The following is a 22,403-nucleotide window of genomic DNA, read 5'->3' on the forward strand; positions in this document are numbered from 1 at the left end:
ATGGATATATGCTGGCCATTTTAATATGGGGACGGCACATGTTGAGATCCAGCTCCAGGTTTTGTGGAAAGCACACTCTCCCAGGCTGTGGGCGAGCTGCACGGAGTCAAATGCGCCGTTGATCGAGCTCTCTCCGGCGCCCAGGCTCTCGGTTGCAGAGGCTTCTTGTTTTGGGCAGTTCCCTGTCCTCCATGTCATCTTGTATTGTGCATTCCGACCTTGGTACTATACAATATGGCTGTTGGAGCTAGGCTAACACTTGTATTCCTAATCAACACTGGAGTCATCCTGTGTCATCTGGAAGAAACGCCTCCTCGAAACATAGGTAGGATCTGTGCCCTTTGTGTGATTTTTATAGCTGGAGCTGTCCATGAATCATCACATTTGTAATGTTGATAATGCATGGTATATTTTCATCCTAATCATGCCAGTAATAATATTTAGTGTAATGTCGTCCATTGGTATCCAAATAAAATGAGAACTGGCCATTAGCCATTTGCAAATTCGATACATTGGGAAATGGGTACCGATACATTATTGTATTTGAGTTACATGGGTTGGAGAAAACGGCAAATGAGGTTGAACAAGTGTCCTGCTTTTATGCTGTTCGCAAACCTGACCGAAGTGGCAGTGTTATGGGGGTTCTTTGCTTCCTGCTTTAGTCATTTGATTGTGTTATCAAAAGCATAACTCATCAAGAGTTTGCTTCCAACTAAACAAAAATTGAAGTTATGCAAGTGAGCTTGTAAGTGCGTTGTGGAGGCTTCAAGAAAGAATAACATGGATTGCCAGTGATTAAATGGCGTGGAAGATGTTTCTAGCTGTATATGGATGTATTTGGTATGGTGATTGTACAAATGCTGGGTCATTAAAACACAAGGGGCTGCAGATGCTGGAATCTTAAGCAAAGCATGAAGTGTTGGAGTAAATCAGCGTATCAGGCAGCATCTATGGAGGGAATGACACCTTCTTCACAATAGCAGGAGTGAAATGAGAGGGGTCTGGATGGTGCGGGTCCTGAATGATGCTGGCTGCCTTTTTGAGGTGAGGTCTGCTCTTTGATGACGGTGAGGTCTGTACCATAGGAAAATAACTGCAGATGCTGGTACAAATCGAAGGTATTTATTCACAAAATGCTGGAGTAACTCAGCAGGTCAGGCAGCATCTCGGGAGAGAAGGAATGGGTGACGTTTTGGGCTGAGATCCTTCTTCAGACCCTTTTGAGGTCTGTACCCCTGATGGACCGGGCAGTGTTCACCACATTTTGCAATCTTCTTCATTCTTGGACATTTGAGTAGCTAAACCAGGCTGTGATGCAACCAAATAATATGCTCTCTACTGTACACCAGAAGTTTAAGAGCGTATTCATTGAAATACCAAATCTCCTCAATCTTCTAAGGAAGTAGAGGCGTTGATGGAGTCTCGTTATTATCGCATCAATGTGCTGGGTCCAGGACAGATCTTCAGAGATATACATGCCCAAGAATTTGAAGTTTTGGCTCACTTCACCACTGTCTGGTTGATGAAGTCAGGTTTGTGGATCCTAGGCCTTCCTCTTCAGTGGAGTCAATGGAAGAGTCAGTGGCACATTAGCCTTCATTAGGCAGAGTATTGAGTATAGAAGTTGGGAGGTCATGTTGCAGTTGTATAGGATGTTGGTGAGACTGCATTTACTGTATTGTGTTCAGTTCTGTGCACAATGTTATAGGCAAGATGTCAAGCTGGAAAGGATACAGAGAAAATTTGTGAGGATGTTGTCGGGACTCAAGGGTCTGAGCTATAGGGAGAGGTTGGGTTGGCTGGGACTCTTCCTTGTAGCGCAGGAGGATGAGGGGTGATATCTTATTGAGGTGTATAAAATCATGAGAGGAATAAATTGGGTAAATTGAGCACAGTATCTTGCCCAGAGCCGATGAAACGAGGACCAGAGGACATAGGTTTGAGGAGAAGGGGAAAAGATTTAGTAGCAATCTGAGGGGTACCTTTTTCACACAAAGGGTGGTGGGTGTACGGAACGAGCTACCAGAGGAGGTAGTTGAGGCAGTGACTATCCCAAAGTTTAAGAAACAGTTAGACAGGTACATGGATAGGACAGGTTTGGAAGGATATGGGCCAAACGCAGGCAGGTGGAACTAGGGTAGCTGGGACGTTGGCTGGTGTCGACATGTTGGGCCGAAGGGCCTGTTTCCATACTGTATCACTCTATGACTCTATGACAGTGAAGGTCCCTTCTCTTGGTGAAGGTGAGTTACTTTCTGCAGAAGGTGCTTATAATCACATGTGGTTAAAGTGCACATTGTCAGATTTTAATAAAGGCCATTTTTATACATTTTGGTATCACTATGTGGAAATTACAGCAGTGTTTATACATAGTCCCCCCATTTCAGGGCACCATAATGTTTGGGACAAAGCAATGGAAAATGGAAGTAGTCATGTTTAGTATTTTGTTGCACATCCTTTGCATGCATGACTGCTTGAAGTCTGTGATTCATGGACATCACCAATTGCTGGGTGTCTTTTCTGATGATGCTCTGCCAGGTCTGTATTGCAGCCATCTTTAGCTTATGCTTGTTTTGGGGGGCTAGTCCTCTTCTTTTTGATTAAACACACCCACCTCTTTTCTCTTCAGCATATAAAAGGCACGGGTTCAGATCGGGTGATTGACTCTGCCACTCAAGAATTGACCATTTTTTAGCTTTGAAAAACTCCTTTGTTGCTTTAGCAGTATATTTGGGATCATTGTCTTGCTGTAGAATGAACCACCGGTCAATGAGGTTTGAGGCATTTGTTTGAACTTGAGCAAATAAGATGGGTCTATACACTTCAAAATCCATTATGCTACAACCATCAGCAGTTATGTCATCAATGAAGATAAGTGAGCCAGTTCCTTCAGCAGCCATACATGCCCAGGCCTTAACACCCCCACCACCGTGTTTCACAGATGAGGTGGTATGCTTTGGATCCGGGGCAGTTCCTTCTCTCCTCCATACGTTGCTCTTACCATCACTCTAATATAAGTTAATCTTCGTCTCATCTGCCCACATGACCTTTTTTCTAGAACTGTGGTTGCTCTTTTAAGTACTTCTTGGCAAACTGTAACCTGGCCATCCTATTTTTGCTGCTGACCAGTGGTTTGCATCTTGCAGTGTAGCCTCTGTATTTCTGTTCATGACGTCTCCTGCGGACAGTGGTCATTGACAAATCCACTCCTGAAGAGTGTTTCTGATCTGTCGGACAGGTGTTTGGGGATTTTTCTTTATTATAGAGAGAATTATTCTGTCAGCAGCTGTGGAGGTCTTCCTTGGCCTGCCAGTCCCTTTGCGATTAGTAAGCTCACCAGTGCTCTCTTTCTTCTTAATGATGTTCCAAAAAGTTGATTTTAGATTTTTTTTAGATTTAGAGATACAGCGCGGAAACAGGCCCTTCGGCCCACCGAGTCCGCGCCGCCCAGCGATCCCCGCACATTAACACTATCCTACACACACTAGGGACAATTTTTACATTTACCCAGTCAATGAACCTACATACCTGTACGTCTTTGGAGTGTGGGAGGAAACCGAAAACCCACGCAGGTCACGGGGAGAACGTACAAACTCCGTACAAACGGCGCCCATAGTCAGGATCGAACCGGAGTCTCCGGCGCTGCATTCGCTGTAAGGCAGCAACTCTACCGCTGCGCCACCGTGCCGGCCTTTGGTAAGCCTAAGGTTTGGCTGATGTCTCCAACAGTTTTATTCTTGTTTCTCAGTCTCATAATGGCTTCTTTGACTTTCATTGGCACAATTTTGGTCCTCATGTTGATAAATAGCAATAAAAGGTTCCAAAGGTGATGGAAAGACTGGAGGAAAGACTAAGTGCTGAGAGCTCTCTTTTCACCTGCATTAAGGAGGCAATTAAACACACCTGAGCATTTACAAACACCCGTGAAGCCATGTGTCCCAAACATTGTGGTGCCCTGAAATGGGGAGACTATGTATAAACAAAGCTGTAATTTCTACATGGTGAAATCAAAATATATTAAAAATGGCTTTTTTATTAAAATCTGACAATGTGCACTTTAACCACATCTGATTTTTTTTTCTATTACAAATCTCAAATTGTGGAGTACAGAGGCAAATAAATAAATGATGGGTCTTTGCCCCAAACATTATGGAGGGCACTGTAGGTGTGCACACATCCGATCAGGCAGCATCAAGTTGGATTATGAAGCTGGTGTGGGTTGACATTTCGATGCTCACCGTTTAGAGTCACAAAAAATATTTCAAAACCCGAGTACATAGTTGTACCACACTGTATCACTTTTTAGAATTAAAAGATCACTTTGAAACACTTGATGAAGTAAACTTTATTGATAAAAAGGTAAGTGGGCTTCTGGAATACAGTATCAAAAAAAGTAATATTGATCACTCCTATTGATTAATACTCAAGAACATGTTTTATTTTATTCCAGAGCATAATTGAAGTATGTACTACTGGACATTTTGTCATCCAAGATTTTCAAGAGGAGAATCTTTGCTCTGATATTTGTTGACAGTTAGTTTAATCCTTTGGCGATTTTTCCAACTTTTTTTGAGACTGACCTTTATGTGAATGTTGTTTTAGAAGTATCATATAACCAAATTCAGTACACTAAAATTATTCATTTCTTCTACCTATCTTCCACAGCTGTAATAGGTGCTGGGATTGGGGGATCTTCAGCTGCTTATTTCCTCAGACAGAAGTTTGGTCACAATGTTGGAATTGATGTCTATGAGAAAGGAACTATTGGAGGTCGCCTGGCGACAGTTACTGTAAATGGTCAACAGTATGAAATTGGTGGCTCTGTCATTCACCCGCTCAACCTTCACATGCAAGAATTTGTGAAACAGTTAGGTAAGGTGACGGATGGTAATTCTGTTTTTCTCAAAGTTTTTGGCAGATTTTCTTTCTAATTTCTCTAGAAATCCAGCTTAAATCCAGAATTCAGAATCAATAATGTAGAAACAAGGAATTACAGATGCTGGTTTATACCAAAGATAGACACAAAGTACCAGAGTAACTCAGCAGGTCAGGCAGCATCTCTGGAGAAGATGCTGCCTGACCCGCTGATATATTCTAGCACTTTTGTCTATATTCAGAATCATAACTTTTTTGAGCAAGCACCCACAATATTTGTTGTAAAAAGTTAAAGTTTTGATTTGCTCTGTCAGCCAGACGTTACGATGTAGGCAGGTTGTTGTCTTACAATCTACAAAACGCACATTTCGTTGGTGTGGACATGTCACACTGTGCAATATCGGACCACTCCCTGCAGCTTTTGTGACAAAATGGTTTTGGTCGGCACAGTAGTGCAGCGATAGAGTTGTTGCCTTACATTGGCAGAGACTCGGATTTGATCCTGACTATGGGTGCTATCTGTACAGAGTTTGTATGCCCTCCCTGGGTGCTCCGTTTCCTCTCACACTCCAAAGATGTACAGGTTTGTCGGTTATTTGACTTTGATAACAATTATAACTTGTCCCTAGTGTGTAGTAGAGCAGTAGTGTACAGGGATCACTGGGCAGTGCAGACTCGGTGGGCAATGTCCTGTTTCTACGCTGCATCTCTAAATTAACTCTTCAGAGAGGGAACAGATTGAATACTAAACATTTTGTTTACAAATGCCATGCCTGTTTGTATAGTTCACAACTAAATGATTCTCGTGTAATGGATTTGCTCGCATGTATCCTAGCTAATCTCCCACCGAGAGAAAAACCTTGCATTGTTTTCTTTTCTCCTTTTCTGTCCAGTTGCTCCTGCCAGCTTGATCTTACCTGCTGTTGAATCTTTTATCTTTACTCCTCTCTTTCCGTTCATTTTAATAATGATGACAAGATTGCATTCTTACATGTCTTGCATGGCATTCTATTGCAATGAGAGAATGGCAAATGGAACCCAGACGTTTGATGAGAAAGCTGGTGGTAGTCAGAGACTTGCTTGTGCTGCAAAGGTGCATACATATTCAGAGGACTGTTTAGCCCTCATGCCTATTCAAGATTCCAGTGATGTTCTGGCTGTTCTGGTGCTGAATTATCTCCATCTGGCTTTTCCCCACATCACTTTGTAAAACAAATCTTCAGAATTAAAGTCAGTATTTAATCTACCATCTATTGCTGTTTTCAATTTGCAGCCACCTTCTTTGTAGACATGATACCGAATTTTAGTCTTTGGAATTTTTCTTGAATTCTCTGAATAACAATAGACAATAGACAATAGGTGCAGGAGTAGGCCATTCAGCCCTTCGAGCCAGCACCGCCATTCAATGCGATCATGGCTGATCACTCTCAATCAGTACCCCGTTCCTGCCTTCTCCCCATACCCCCTCACTCCGCTATCCTTAAGAGCTCTATCCAGCTCTCTCTTGAAAGCATCCAACGAACTGGCCTCCACTGCCTTCTGAGGCAGAGAATTCCACACCTTCACCACTCTCTGACTGAAAAAGTTCTTCCTCATCTCCGTTCTAAATGGCCTACCCCTTATTCTTAAACTGTGGCCCCTTGTTCTGGACTCCCCCAGCATTGGGAACATGTTTCCTGCCTCTAATGTGTCCAATCCCCTAATTATCTTATATGTTTCAATAAGATCCCCCCTCATCCTTCTAAATTCCAGTGTATACAAGCCTAATTGCTCCAGCCTTTCAACATACGACAGCCCCGCCATTCCGGGAATTGACCTAGTGAACATACGCTGCACGCCCTCAATAGCAAGAATATCCTTCCTCAAATTTGGAGACCAAAACTGCACACAGTACTCCAGGTGCGGTCTCACCAGGGCCCGGTACAACTGTAGAAGGACCTCTTTGCTCCTATACTCAACTCCTCTTGTTATGAAGGCCAACATTCCATTGGCTTTCTTCACTGCCTGCTGTACCTGCATGCTTCCTTTCAGTGACTGATGCACTAGGACACCCAGATCTCGTTGAACATCCCCTCTTCCTAACTTGACACCATTCAGATAATAATCTGCCTTTCTATTCTTACTTCCAAAGTGAATAACCTCACACTTATCTACATTAAACTGCATCTGCCATGTATCCGCCCACTCACACAACCTGTCCAAGTCACTCTGCAGCCTTATTGCATCTTCCTCACAATTCACACTACCCCCCAGCTTAGTATCATCAAGAATAACAAGAATAGTCTCTCTCTGTCCTAATAGTTACATAATCAAATGACCCATTAATCTTCTAAATTCCAGGGACTCTAAGCCTGATTTCCAAAATCTTTCCTTGTAATTTAAACTCCTTGAGTCCAATTATTCTGGTAAATTTTCAAAAGGCCAGTATATCTTTTTGACTCCATAGTGATCAAAGCAAGAACTGTAAAACTATACTGTAATTTCTTCTTTCCTTATATTCCCAGCATCTAGATATAAAACAACTGCTATTCTGTAACACTTTGTTACTTTCTGCTGCTCTCCCGAGTGTTTAATGAACACCATGTAGTTTCTCTGCACAGAAACACTGGATCTCACCTCACCATGGAGAAGATCAAATTTTTAAATCCAAATTCATCAATTTCATGCTTCCCTAACCTAAAATCTATTTGCCATAGGGGTTGTCTATGTCTATTCAATGAAACTATGCATTGATCTATGTCAAGCAAAGCTTCCAAATGTAACATTAAATTGAATTTGATATTCCACACATTATTCTATAGCATTGTGGATTATTGGTTAGTCTAATTAATTCATGCAACTTTGATCATATTTATTGCTCCATGGATTTCATCTTCTGTGCAGGCATTTTAATCAGAGCATGATGGTCTGCTCTTGCATTAAAGGAACTTTGATTATTTGGCCAAAGTGGTGACATTTGACTGGCCTCAGTGTCTCCCTGTGTCATCAGCCATCGGTGGTCTGGAGCATCTAACACCATTGCCCAGATATGACTTGAGGGCAAAAGCAGCTGGATTATTTTAAGCAATTACTTTGGAGTTTCTGACATAGCTAGAGATCACGAAGCAAATCTCATGCTTATCATGATGTGAGATGCCATACACAGGCATCTCCTGTGGCCTTGCAGGAAACTAGGGAGTTTGTCCTGGGAAACATGATTAAAATCCAGCTCAACCACAGCCAGTGGAATGCAAGCCAGACCACTGACTGCGAATTTTTACTTTTTCTAATATCTGATCCTACTGACACCTTCACGCTTAGTATGATTAGTTGGAACAGGAACCGCATGCTGTGCCATCTGCACTATCCTGGCAACTTGCAGACAGTCACTGCCAACAAGTCCCATGCTTCAGATTCTCAGGGTCAATGTCTGAGGTGATCCAATCCAGCACAGAGAATTTAAACTTTCTCTTGATGCCCAATGCAGGTAGCCAGGTTCCAGTGGACTCAGCTGAGGTAGCCAGGTTCTGACACATAATCTACTGGTGCAGGGCCAGTTCAATATTTTACTGTTTAATAATTTCTGTTTCACTGAGTTGTCCTTAATGCTAAAATTCTGAACGTGGTTCTCAGCATCAGCCTGTTGTGAATCTGGGCTTTGTATTCCAATCTGTATCAAGACCGACGGTGATATATGTTGAGGCTACATAAATCTGTCCCTTTATACCTAACAATTGTAAAAGCACTGATTAAAATTTGCAACAGCATAAAAATACAGACAATTTTTTTTGTTGAATTTACGTCCCTAAATCTTTAAAGAACAACATGCCAGATCAACAATTTGCATTTGCTGGCAATTGTGTTTTTTTATTGACAATCACTGTACAAAGAAACTCATTTAAATTTTATTTGGAGTGCTTTTTCTCCTATTACTTTCTGTGCTGTATTATCTGTGTTTGATCAACAAGCAACCTTTTAAATGTGATTGGTTTTATTAAAGCGACAATTATGTATTGTTTGAGCTGTTCCACAAGCACAATCTTTAAAGTAGTTAATTCACACACTGCATGTTATTTTTTTCATTGAGCTATGGATCCCTATAAAATGCACTGCAATGCAAACAATTTTGATGATGAATGCAGTGCTTTGTGAATACTTTTCTTCTTGTAACCAAAGTAAGCTTATCAACAAAAAATGTTAGATGCACTTCCAGAGGATTTAAAGTCTGCCTTTTTCTATCTGTTTCTGGCCCTTCTCCACTTTCTATCCTGGCAACCTGGACTGTTGAATCAAACCAAATGTCAATCAAGGAATGCCAGCCAGGTTGAAATAACTTCCTTTCCAATTTCAACTCTAATTCATGATGCCAATGCCAGCGTTAATCCCTCTGCTACCATCCATAGCACAAAATACCATGAGCACACAAATGGAAAATGGACCCGGCTCCTCTTTTGGTTATTCACTGCCTTAAACTGCACAGTAATTAAAGAGCCCTTTTATTGTTAAATCTAGTTGGATAAAAGCCCCAAAATATCTTGTATGATTTCAACACGGTTGATTTAACTGGCATCTTTCTTCTTATCACTATAGCAATATGTTCTTTGTTAATCTTTTCCTTTTTCTCTCTGTTCAAGGAATGAAGCACAGAAAAGGTGTTCCAGAGAAGGTTGCAATCTTCAACGGAGAGCATTTTGTGTTTGAAGAGACTGACTGGTATCTCCAGGATCTGTTTAAATTGTGGTGGCGGTATGGGTTTGGTTTACTGCGCCTGCAGATGTGGGTGGAGGAAATACTGGAAAAGTTCATGAGGTATGGGTGTTGTGTAATTCTTATATTATTGATTGTAGCTACAAACTCAGTGTAAAATGTGCTTGCCTCCAAAGAACAGGCACTTTCATGTGATAGCTTTTCATTTCATTTATCAATCACGCAAATTCAATGAAAAGGTAAACGTATTGATAATGCGTTTTCCATGATATCAGGTTATCTCAAGGTACTTGTAATGTGGAGGCTGCTGTAACGTAACACTGGCAACAACCTGTTTGAGTACAGACCACCCTCAAACAGCAGTGAAATAAATGCCAGAGATTCGGTGTTTGGATAGAAGGAGAAAATGATGGAAACTGTAAGCAGGCCAGGCAGGATCTTTAGTAAGACAAACAAAATTAATGATTTAATTCTGAACTGGAAAGATATACGGTTTTAAGCAAGTATGGAATTTGTAAAATGGTGGAAGGAGGAACAAAAGGCAAGGTCTGTGATAGAGCAAATAAGATTAAATAACTAAAGCAAAAAATAAACTAGGTGCAGGAGTAGGCCATGCGGCCATTCGAGCCAGCACTGCCATTGAATATGATCATGGGTGATCATCTAAAATCAGTACCCGGTTCCTGCATTTTCCCCATATCCCTTGATTCCTTTAGCCCTAAGAGCTAAATCTAACTCTCTTTTTAAAACATCCAGTGAATTGGCCTCCATGGCCTTCTGTGGCAGAGAATTCCACAGATTCACAACTCTCTGGGTGAAAACAAATGTCCTCATCTCCTTTCTAAGTGGCCTACCCCTTATTCTCAAACTGTGACCCCTGGTTTTGCTCCCCCCACCCACCCCCAACATCTGGAATTTTTTTCCTGCATCTAGCATGTCCAATCCTTTAAGAATTTCATATGTTTCTATAAGATCCCCTCTCATCCTTCTAAATTCCAGTGAATACAAGTTAATGCTAATGTTTTAGGCCAAGACCATACATCAGGTCCTGATAGAGTCAAGACCATCTGTGGAAAAAGAAACAAAATCAATGGAAACATTTTGTCAGAACTGAAGAGGAGACAAAAGAAGCTTGTAAAGCTGCAGGGAGAGAGGTGTTGTTGATGGTGTGAAGCCAGGGTCAGTTAAGTGTAAATAAATGAGGATAAACTGTAAATGAGCAGCAATCAGCGAACACAAACATGCATAAAAGACTATGGGAGTTGTGAAATGCAGAGCAGTAGGATAAGGCCAGCAATTATCACCTTACAACTGTGTGTGATATTCGGTCAGTATGTTTTCCCCCCGCTTTTTCCTCTGGAAGTAGAACACGTACCAAAACCTGACCTGCTGGGCATTTCCTCCTGCTCAATTTTCTAATTCCCCCCCATTCACTCAGTGATCAGATAACCTGTTTACGGCTTATCCCCATGTCTCTATAGTTTCACCCTGCCAGAGACATCACCCCTCCCTGCACTTTGGCAAGCTTTTACTTCCTTAGATGACCCAAAACGTCAACTGTTTCTCTTCCTGCCGATGATCATACCTGACCATCATATGAGGATTTCCAGCATTATCTGTTTCCGGATAACCGCAATGACTTCTTAAAAAATGAATGTAAATTGTTAAATTAATTAATATATCAATTGAGTTTAAAGATGCAAAGAAAAATAAGTCATAGAAGTTGTAAAGGAAACAAAGTCATTTTATGATATAATTTGGCACAGGATCTACAAGTACCAGGCCCATGGCTATGCGTTCAGTTCAGTGGAGGAGATGTTGCAGTCATTGGGCGGGGAGCGTTTCATTAACCTGACCCAGCGCTCTGTGGCAGAAACCCTGCAGGAACTGGGAATCTCTCAGCGCTTCGTTGATGAAATAGTCATTGCAGTTACCAGAGTCAACTATGGCCAGTCAGCGTCCATTCCTGCATTTGTTGGTATGTATCCCTTTTGTGTCTGAATACTCAACAAACAATAGGTATAAATTAACAGCTATAAAAAGTTATACAGTTGCAATGAAATAAACACTGATGTTCTGATCATTTATATTTTTTAAATTGGTCATTTAATAATTTAAGGTTAGAAACATGCAGGAGAACATTATTGCTGATAATTACGGTCCTGGGTATAAATGGCTTGCAATAAAAATTCTTCTGTTCCTAATTGGGAGCGTTGAAACAGCGCAGCACAACTTAAGTAATTACACATTTGCTGCTTTTAATCTTGGTATATGGTAAACCAATATCTTTGCATATAAGATTTATTACTCAGAGTCCTGCTTTCTTTTCATATTTTTTCATATTTTCATATTTCAGATACAGCGCGGAAACGGGCCTTTTCGGCCCACCAAGTCCGCACCGCCCAGCGATCCCTGCACATTAACACTATCCTACACCCACTAGGGACAATTTTTACATTTACCCAGTCAAATTAACCTACATACCTGTACGTCTTTGGAGTGTGGGAGGAAACCGAAGATCTCGGAGAAAACCCACGCAGGTCACAGGGAGAACGTACAAACTCCTTACAGTACAGCACCCGTAGTCAGGATCGGACCTGAGTCTCCGGCGCTGCATTCGCTGTAAAGCAGCAACTCTACCGTTGCGCCACTGTGCCGTCCTAGTTATACTTTTATAAGAAGGCTACTGCTAGAGTCATAGAGAGACACAGCACGGAAACAGGCCATTCGGCACCCACAGCAACCATTAACCACCATTTTAATCAATTTTGCAATCATCCCAGTTTTTATTCTCCCCAGCAATACCCCCAAATTCTATAATTCATCCATACACCAGGGGCAATTTACAGTGGCCAGTCATTCTGCCAACCTGCAGCCCTGGGATGTGGAAGAATCCAGAGCACCCATGGCAAACTGATTCACTCAGAGGGAGAATGGGCAAACTGCATGCAGACAGCACCAGAGATCATGATTAAAACCAGATATCTGGTACTGTGAGGCAGCAGCTCCATTTGCTGCACCACTGTGCTACCTACTTTAGTATAAATGTTGTAGGCATGCCTTCCATCCCCATGACGACCACGGATTCTCCATTAGCGCCGTCATGGTGGCGCAGCGGTAGAGTTGCTGCCTTACAATGCTTACAGCGCCAGACTACAGTTCGATCCTGACTACAGGTGCTGTCTGTTCGGTGTTTGTACGTTCTCCCCGTGACCGCGTGGGTTTTCTCCAAGATCATTGGTTTCCTCCCACACTCCAAAGACGTAGAGGTTTGTAGGCTAAATGGTTTGGTATAAGTGTAAATTGTCCCTAGTGTGTGTAGGATAATGTTAATGTGTGGGCATCGCTAGTCGGTGCGGACTCGGTGGGCCAAAGGGCCTGTTTCCGCACTTGAAAAGAGGCTCAACAAAGTATAGGGGGAATTCTGCCCATTTCCAGATCTATTAGTTTGGGAAATTTGAGTCCTGGCTTTTCAGCATTAAATTTATCCCAACAATGCCAACAGAAGATTTTTGGCCTTCCAATGTGCTTTTTTTCTTTGTTATTCCGACTCCTCTAGTCTGAAAAACAGCAATCTTTGCTTACTTGTAGAACCCCCCTCTTTTACTGATGCTTTCCTTGAAACCCAGCTGTTTAAAGACAACTCGCTTGCTTCATAGCTCTCTGCAGTCTCGCTGGTTTTACTTAAGATTGAGTCCTCGTTGCATCTTTAGTAACATTTCATAGAGTCATGCAGTACGGAAACTGGCCTTTCATCACAACTTGTCAATGCCAACCAAAAAACTCCATTTAAGGTAGTCCCATTTGCAACAAAACACAAGGGGTATTGCCTGTATTCAATTCCCTTTTTTGCTGAAGGGCATGCAGGCTCCCTGCTTCCTCAACAATACCAGAATCAGTTCTGAGTACTTCAAGCACATTTTATGTTTATTTACTTAAACCAATAATTTTAAGAAGGATGAATTAGTTGATTAATATAATGGTACCTTTCAGATATTATCACTTCTTCCTTTATATCTGGTGACCATATCAGGCTCGATTGGTAACTCAGTGAGATGGGCAACTCAGTGAAACTGGCAGCAACTCTGGGGGAAAATAATAGGTGACGTCTCAGGTCGAACCCCTTCCTCAGACTGAGCATCGGGGGGGGGGGGGGGGAACTAGAGGTATGAAAAGCTTCCAAAAAAATCAGAGCTGGCACCAATGACCTAGGAAATGTGGAGCCCACAATGGTCTGTTGTTGGCTGTGAAAGAGGTGATAAGCAAGGATATATGGATGCAAACAGTGGAACTGGCAGGATGACCAGAGTGGGTGGGGGAGGGGCAGAGAGAGAGGGAATGCAGGGGTTACTTGAAATGAGGGAAATCAATATTCATAAGGTTGTAAGGGCCACCACCTGACCAACTCGTGTTCCTTTCCAATGAATTGCACTGTCAACAAATGTCTCCGGATCACTGATAAGGCACGAACTTCGACCCACTGAGCAAGGTGACCAGAGTCCATATCACTGGCAACTGAATGTGTCTTGGTGCTAATATTTGCTATGATAGCTGGAAGTGGCATGCAATTTCTTATTTGTCTTGGAGATTTAGCAGGATATATTTTATGGAAGTATGAACTCTGAAAATTCCACCCAGCAGTTCAATTCCACAGCCACTGAATAAACTTGGTATAAACACCTGAACATGAAGAGGCAATTGATGTCAGTTAAATTAGCTCCACTTAGCATGCCAGTGACTTGCAAACTAATAACTCAGTATTGCTGTAAACAGATGCAAGATGAAATCTTGCAAGTTGCTTCTTTTATTTAATCTGTAAGTTGCAACTTAAAAAAAAAACCAACAAATTGTATTACAGGAATTACACATTAATACTTAAATTGTCCTTTAAATTAGGAAGGAAGTAAGGCAAACGAAATGATAGGCCAGTTAGTCTGACTTCAATGGTTGGTAAGATTTTGGGGTCATTATTAAAGATGAGATTTGCAGGGTATTTGGAAGCACATGATAAAATAGGCTGACGTCAGCATGGTTTTATTAAGGGGGGGGATCTCATCCGGCAAATCTTTTGGAATTCTTTGAGGAAGTAACAAAGAAAAAGTAACAAGCAAGATAGACAAAGGTGAGTCAATGAATGTTGTTTACTTAGATTTTCAGCAGGCACATGATAAGGTGCTGCATGTGAGACTGTTAAACAGAATAGTAGCCCTTGGTATCAGAGGCGAGGTATTAGCATAGATAGAAAATTGATTGACTCACAAGAAGGCAAAGAGAGGGAATAAAAGGGTCTTTCTGATTGGCTGCAGGAGACTAGTAGTGTTCTGCAAGGGTCGGTGTCGAGTCTGCAATTTTTCACATTATATGTTAATAATCTGTGTAATGTAATTGATGACTTTGTGGCCAAGATTGCAGATCATACAAAGATAGGTGGAGAGGCTGGTGGTGTTGAGGAAGCAGGGAGCCTGCAGAAGGATTTGGGCAGGTAGGGACAGTGGGCAAAGAACTGCTAGATGGAATACAGCATAGCAAAGTGTCTGGTCATGCACTTTGATAGAAGGAATTAAGACATAGACTAGATCAGAGATGCAAAGGGACGTGGGAGTGCTGGTGTACAATTCCCAACTGGTTAATTAGCAGATTGAGTCGGTAATAAGGAAGGCAAATGCAATGTTAGCATTCATTTTGAGATCATTTTGGGCAGCACGGTGGCGCAACGGTAGAATTTCTGCCTTACAGCGTGGGAGACCCGGGTTCGATCCTGACTACGGTTGCTGTCTACGGAGTTTGTACATTCTCCCCATGACCGCGTGGGTTTTCTCCGAGATGTTCGGTTTCCTCCCATACTCTAAAGACATACAGGTTTGTAGGCAAATTGGCATGGTATAAGTTTAAAATTGTCCCTGGTGTGTAGATAGTGTTAACATGCAGGGATCGCTGGTCGGTGCGGATTCGGTGGGCAGAAGGGCCTATTTCTGCACTGTATCTCTAAGCTAGACGAGAATATATTCACAAGGATATAAAGCTGAGGCTTTATAATGTGCTAGTCAGACCACGTTTGGAATATTGTGAGCCCCCAATCAGAGGATGGATGTGCCAACATTACAGATGGTCCAGTGGAGGTTATGACAATGAGCCTGGGGATGATTGGATTGACGAGTGCAGAGTGTTTGGTGGCTCTGGGCCCACAGTTGCTGGAAGTTTAGAGGGATGAGGGCGATCTGATTGAAACCTACTGGATAATGAAAGGCTGAGATAGAGTGGATGCCTAGAGGATATTTCCCGTGTTGGGGGAGTCTACAGCCTCAGAAAAATGGGCGTAGCTTAAGAATGGAGATAATGAATTTATTTAGCCCGAGGTGGTGAATCTGTGGAATTCATTGCCACGGACAATGGTGGAGGCCATGTCAATGAGTATTTCTAAAGTGGAGATTGTTAGGTTCTTGATTAGCAAGGGCATCAAAGGTTACAAGGAGACGGTGGGAGAATGGAGTTGAGAGGCAATAATAGATCAGCCATGATCAAATGGCAGAGCAGACTCGATGGGCCAAGTAGCCTATTTCTGCTCCTGTCTTGTCATCTTATGATCCTGTAGAAAGGTAGGTTATGCACCGTTAGTATTGTAAAATTAAAGTAATTTGCAGCACGTGGCTGCAAGGCTCCAGCTTATTCTGCTCCACTAATTGAAGTATGACGCATCTTCTGCATATAGGTGTGATGAATAACTTTGTATCTTTCAACTTAATGTGTGTTTCATGGTGGAGACTTTGCAAGCGTTTTTTTAGTGCAAGTTCAAACAAGGCCAGCTCTCAAGCTTGTACTAAATGCAGTTCATTTATTAATTCAGCAGAACTGTACGCCCACAAAACCTGCATTCAGAGGAATGTAGGGGCTCTAACCAGCTATGAACTTTGTTTTATTAACCCTGACGTCTTTAACATCCCCCAATATCTTCATTCTAGTGACTATGCTGGCTGCTTTCTAGAAGTCAAGCTTCAATGTTCCCGTTCTCTCTTTCTCTCTTTCTTTAAAACTTTTATGTATTTAAGTATTTGATCATCTGTCACTTTTGGTTTTATTTCTGTCCAACATATGCTACTTTAACCTTGTGATGATTAAAAGGTTGTATAATTACAAATTGTGATTGATTGAAAGATACAGCATGAAAGCAGACCCTTAGGTCCACCTAGCCACACCGACCATCAATCACCCGTTCACCCTAGTTCAATGTTATCCCACTTTTGCATCTACGCCCTACACAGTGGGGGCAATTTACAGAAGCTAATTAACCTGCATGTCTTTGGGATGTGGAAGGAAATTGGAACACGTGTTCACAAGGAGAATATGCAAACTCCAGGCAGACGATACCCCAGGTCAGGATCGAACGTGGGTCTCCAAAACTGGGTAATGAAGGAACTTAGCATCCCATTCTGCATACATCAGTCTCCCTGAATCGAGAATGTGCTCATATATATATATATAAATTTAACTCACATTTACCATTTTAATAAAAAAATTGCTCCAAAGCGCTATTCAGTTTTCACCATCTGGATTCAGATGGATGCCCCATGCTCTGAAGTATTTTATAATTAATGTGCCTTTAATTAAACAGTTAAATTTATAGCTTTCAAAATTTATTTTTTTCCATTTTGGTGTGAGTGCATTTTTCATTGTTACCTCTGTGGGCAGAAATTTATACCACTTACTACACTGCATGTTTAATTTAATTGTTTAGTTTAATTTAGAGATACTTCTTCAGTATAATGCTCCACTGGTTTAAATGGTGGTGATAAGCAGAGGAATGCTGGTTCAGGTACTGTTCGTGTGAGACCATAAACCAATCCTCTCATGTAAAGCTGTATTAACAAGATTCTAACCCACACAACTGTTACAATTCAGATAGTCCATTTCTCAGAAAAACTTCACTCGCAATGTTTAATCTTGTATTTAATGGAAAATTAGGTGCAGTCAGCAAATGGAGAAGCTAAATGTTCTCGACTTCATGTAAAATATGGTTTCTAAGGGAGCTTACTTCCTCCATCTCTTTATTTTCAAAAGGATAAAGCAGACTGATCACATGACCTCAATCAACGATTAACCAATTCACCTGTCAGTGTTATTACTTGCAGTTAATAAGCTTATTTTTCTGAATTAACATTTGCAAGCAGCCATGATATTTAATATGTGTGGCTTGTTCTTAAAAGCAGAATATCCCATAATTTGACCTAACCTGCTTGGGCCTAATTTTGCATTTTGCCCCATGATACTCTCCATGGACTTCACAAAACATAAAACTGGGTTGTGTGTAGACCCCACACTGTCTTTGAGCATGTCACTTTGCAATTGAGAGTATTGGGTTTGAATTACCCCCCTTGGAGAAACATTAATACATTAAACTCGTTGACAGCACTGCACAGTTTAGCAATTTGCTGCTGGCAATATTATTTTCCAAGAAAGTGCTAGCTTCTTGATTTTTTGGTTGTGGAGGTAAACTCTTCTAAACTCCAGCATGCACCAGCCAAGCATGTCAAATAACCTGTCCATTCCAGGTGTTAATATACTAAACCTCTGAAATGCTTCCAGCACCTTAACATCCTTCCTTAAATAAAGAGACCACTACACACAGTACTTCAGGTGTGATTTTACCTGTGGCATAAATTCCTAATTTATGAGCAATTTCTCTGGCAATAAACCATTCTTCTAGTTTTCCCAATTATTTGCAGTCTTGCATACTTGCTTATGTGAATCATGCACCATGACAACCAGACTTCTTTGCATCTCAGTTGTGCAAGCTCTCACCATTCAGATCATATGCTTATTTTTAGTTTTCCTGGTGAAATGGACAATTACACAATTTCCTCTCTTATCCATCATTTGTCAGATCTTGGCAGACTCGCGTAACCTGACCACATGGCTTGCTTATGTCCGCTTCATAACTTGCGTTCCTGCCAATCTTTGTGTAAGAGACACATTTAGGAACTACTAATTTTGCACCTTGAGGTCTTAGCTCTTAATTCCATCCACATGTGTCTGCAACTGAGTACAATTGTAGTTCTTGTGAGAAGGCTTGATTGATGCTCTCTCCACATTCAGTCAAATAGCAGAGATTGGGGATGTGAACACGAGTCACCTTCATCAGATGAGAGTGGAACCTCAAAGTCACCATCCATCAGGTAGCAAGTTATTCTGCAGATATTTTGGAGATTAGTTGAAAATGTTGTAAAGTTGGCATTTTGCAACTATAGTTTATAAGTCACAGCAGCCTTCATCTGATATGCTATTTCTGAAGAGTATATATAAGTGAAATGAGATATTCTTACAAGTTGCTTTTTGTCTCTGTGCAGGAGCAGTAGCGATGGCAGGTGTGCAGTCAGGCCTCTGGGCTGTGGAAGGAGGGAACAAACTGGCTTGTTCACGGTTGCTTGAATCAGCAAAAGCCCGTGTCATCCACAACATGGTGACTTCCATCTCTCTGCAGCAGTCAGGTAACAAAGGAAAACCATTTACACTCTGCAGAAATTCAGATCGCTTTGCAATTGCGTCCAAATAATTATTGAAATATCCAGTAAGCTGTCCATTATCAGCAAGGAGCCAATTCGATTTAAACTTACAATTGTTTAATTGATGTTGCAATGCCTACTAAATTATGATTGAGCTGACTAGACTGCAAACTGTTACATCCTTTACCTGCAATGAATAGGGTAAATCAAGAGTGTTTTGATGTCATGTGTTCGAAAATGGAACAATGAAAGACTTGCAGCAGCATAACAGATATGTAAACATTGCACTGTAAAACTCATAATAAGCAATAGCAAAATAGGTTCAGTATACATATTTAAAAAAACAAATAAACAATAGTAGTACAAAGAAAAAAAAATGTCCCAAGTCTATGTAGTTTGGAGCTTATTTGGAGGTTGCAATGTTTATTAATAGCCTGATGGTTGTAGAGAAGAAACTGCTCTTGAACCTGGACATTGATGTTTTCAGGCTCCTATACCTTTTTTCCAATGGCAGAAGTGAAATGAGAGTGTGGCCAGGGTGGTGTAGGTCTCTGATGATGCTGGCTTCCTTTTTGAGGCAGCGTCTCTGGTAGATCCCTTCGATGGTGGGGAGGTCAGTACCTGTGATGGACTGGGCAGTGTTCACCACTTTTTCCAGTCTTCTTCCTTCCAGGGCGTTCACGTTGCCGAACTAGGCTATGATGCAACCAGCCAATATGCTCTCTACTGTACACCTGTAGAAGTTCAAGGGAGTATTTGTTGATATTCCGTATCTCCTCAATCTTCTCAGGAAGTAGATGGACTTTATGATTACATCAATGTGCTGGGTCCAGGACAGATCTTTATAGATATGTAAGCCCAGGAATTTGAAGCTTTTGACTCTCTCCATCACCGTCCCGTCGATGAAGACAAATTTATCGATCCTCGTCCTTCCTCTTCTAAGGTCCACAATCAGTTCGTTGGTCTTACTGATGTAGTGTTCTTGCACTATTTGGTCAGTCTGATCCATCTCCCTCTTATACTCTGATTCATCATCATTTGTAATTTGTCCAACAACAGTGGCGAACTTGAAGATGGAGTTGGAACTGTGTCTGGCTACACAGTCATGAGTATAGAGTGAGCAGAGTAGGGGCTGAGCACGCAGCCTTGAGGTGCTCTTGTGCTGATGGTTATCGAGGAGGAAGTGTTGCTGCCAATTCGTACAGATTGTGGTTAATGAGGAATTCGAGGATCCAGTTGCAGTGAGATGCATCGTCAACTTCACCAATTTTCATCTTGCACTCAAAATTACTTGGACCATCTCTGACACCTCCCTCCCCTTTCTTAATCTCACTGTCTCCATCACAAGAAATAGAATATTGACTGACGTCTATTACAAATCCATTGACTCCCACAACTATCTCGACTACACATCTTCCCACCCTGCTTCCTGCAAAGACTCCCTGACTCCCAATTCCTCCGTCTATGCCGCATCTGCGCCCAAGATGTGTTCCATATGAGGACATCCGAGATGTCCTAATTTTTTAGGGAATGGGGCTACCCCTCTCCCATCATAGATGAGACCTTCACTCGTGTCTCCTCGGTACCCCGCAGAAGGTGCAATACCTGTCCCTGTACCTCCTCCCAGACTCTGTCCAAACAGAGATTCACTTGCCCCTCCTCCAACATCATCTACTGTATCCGTCGTTCAAGATGTGGACTCGTACATCGGCGAGACCAAACGCACACTAGGCAATCGTTTTGTGGAACATCTTCGCTCAGTCCGCGTGAACCAACCTGATCTCCCGGTGGCTGGGTACTTTAATTCTCCTTCCCTTTCCAACACAGACCTTTCTGTTCTCGGCCTCCTCCGTTGTCAGTGAGGCTAAACGCAAATTGGAGGAACAGCATCTCATATTTCGCTTGGGCAGCTTCCAGCCCATTGATTTCTCTCACTTCGGGTAGACCCGGCATTCCCTCTCTCTCTATCTCCCCCTCCCCCCCCCCCCCCCCCCCAGGTCACCCTAACTTCTCATTTTCACCCTAGAAACAGCTTTCAATAGTCTGTTTCCTTTATCATCATTACTTTTTTGCAAATCTTTCATTCTTTGTTCTTTGTCTCTCCACATCACCGTCTATATGTCTCATTTCCATTATCCCAAACCAGTCTGAAGAAGGGTGTCGACCCAAAACATCACCCATTCCTTCTGTCCAGAGATGTTGCCTGTTCCGATGAGTTACTCCAGCTTTTTATGTCCATCTGCAGTGGGATCCACAGAGACCCACTTCAGTGAGCTTGGTCAACAGCTTTTTTTCTTATCAAAAAATGTATTCAATTATTTATAAACAATATTTACAATGCAATAAAACAAATCAGAACCCACCACCGGAATACAATACAAATAAATAAATATACCAAATGAAACTATTATACAACTATATTACAATCCCTATCCAGGATGCATCCAATCCCTCACAGTGCCCAACGGTCCCGGAAATCCCCCAGGGTACCCGTGGACAGCGCATGGTCAACAGCTTTGTGGGGATGATGGTGTTGAATGCCAAGCTGTAGATATCTAAATGTGGCCATCCACTGGCAGAAAAAGTGGTAGTTTCATTTTGATAGGAGAGACATTGAATTTTGTTTGTGTCGTGAACAGCCTATTAAAAATAAATATGGAGGTACAGGTTTTTGCAGAGACAAAAAGCTGACATTTATTAAAGAATAGTCCTATCTTGCTGCAGTGAAAGAAGGTCAGATTGAGACACACCTGGAATACAGTGTGCAGGTCTGGTCTCCCTATCCATGGAAGGACATACTTGTAGAGGAAGTGCCTTAAAGGTTCACAGGACTGATTCCAGCAATAACTTATCATTTGATAGAAGACAAAGGAGACTGGTCTTTTTTAGAAGGATGAATGTGGTCTCATTGAAGTGCACTGAATTATTTAGGAATTTGACAGGGTAGATGCAGGTTGATGTTTCCCCTGACTAGATTGTCTAGAACGTAGGGTCACACTTTCATTACAGAAAGAGATTCTTTCACCCAGAGAATGTCTATCGAGAGCACTGCCGGGACTCAGTTGCAGAGTGTATTCAATTTAGATGTTTCAAAATTAAAGGAATTGAGGGATATGGAATAAGTACAGGAAGTGACATCAAGTTCAAAGACGAGTCTTGATCTTAATAATAAAAGGCAGAGAAGATTTGAGGTGCCAATGGCTTGCTCCAGCTACTTATTGTGTTCTTATGCTCATATTCCTTCGATATGTCTTCAATCTTGCAGCTGGGATAGATTCAACACCTTTAAGCAAAACCACTATAAACAAGCACATATTACTGCTTGTTGTAATGTAAGCAAAACTA

The 22,403-nt window shown here is 41.7% G+C and overlaps 1 protein-coding gene across 3 annotated transcripts in view; it reads left to right on the forward strand.

The window, feature by feature from the left end:
- Positions 1-96: 96 nt before the first annotated feature.
- Positions 97-22,403, forward strand: part of pcyox1l (prenylcysteine oxidase 1 like) — a 29,944-nt gene continuing 7,637 nt past the window's right edge. For all 3 annotated transcript variants that reach the window (XM_078411589.1, XM_078411590.1, XM_078411592.1), the window contains exons 1-5: positions 97-325; positions 4,666-4,872; positions 9,489-9,663; positions 11,328-11,539; positions 18,903-19,043. In XM_078411589.1, the coding sequence (XP_078267715.1) occupies positions 235-325; positions 4,666-4,872; positions 9,489-9,663; positions 11,328-11,539; positions 18,903-19,043 (826 nt within the window). In that variant the 5' untranslated portion in view covers positions 97-234. The remainder of the gene's footprint in view (positions 326-4,665; positions 4,873-9,488; positions 9,664-11,327; positions 11,540-18,902; positions 19,044-22,403) is intronic.

Source organism: Rhinoraja longicauda, chromosome 14 (assembly GCF_053455715.1).
Source record: "Rhinoraja longicauda isolate Sanriku21f chromosome 14, sRhiLon1.1, whole genome shotgun sequence".
Classification (NCBI taxonomy): Eukaryota; Metazoa; Chordata; class Chondrichthyes; order Rajiformes; family Arhynchobatidae; genus Rhinoraja; species Rhinoraja longicauda.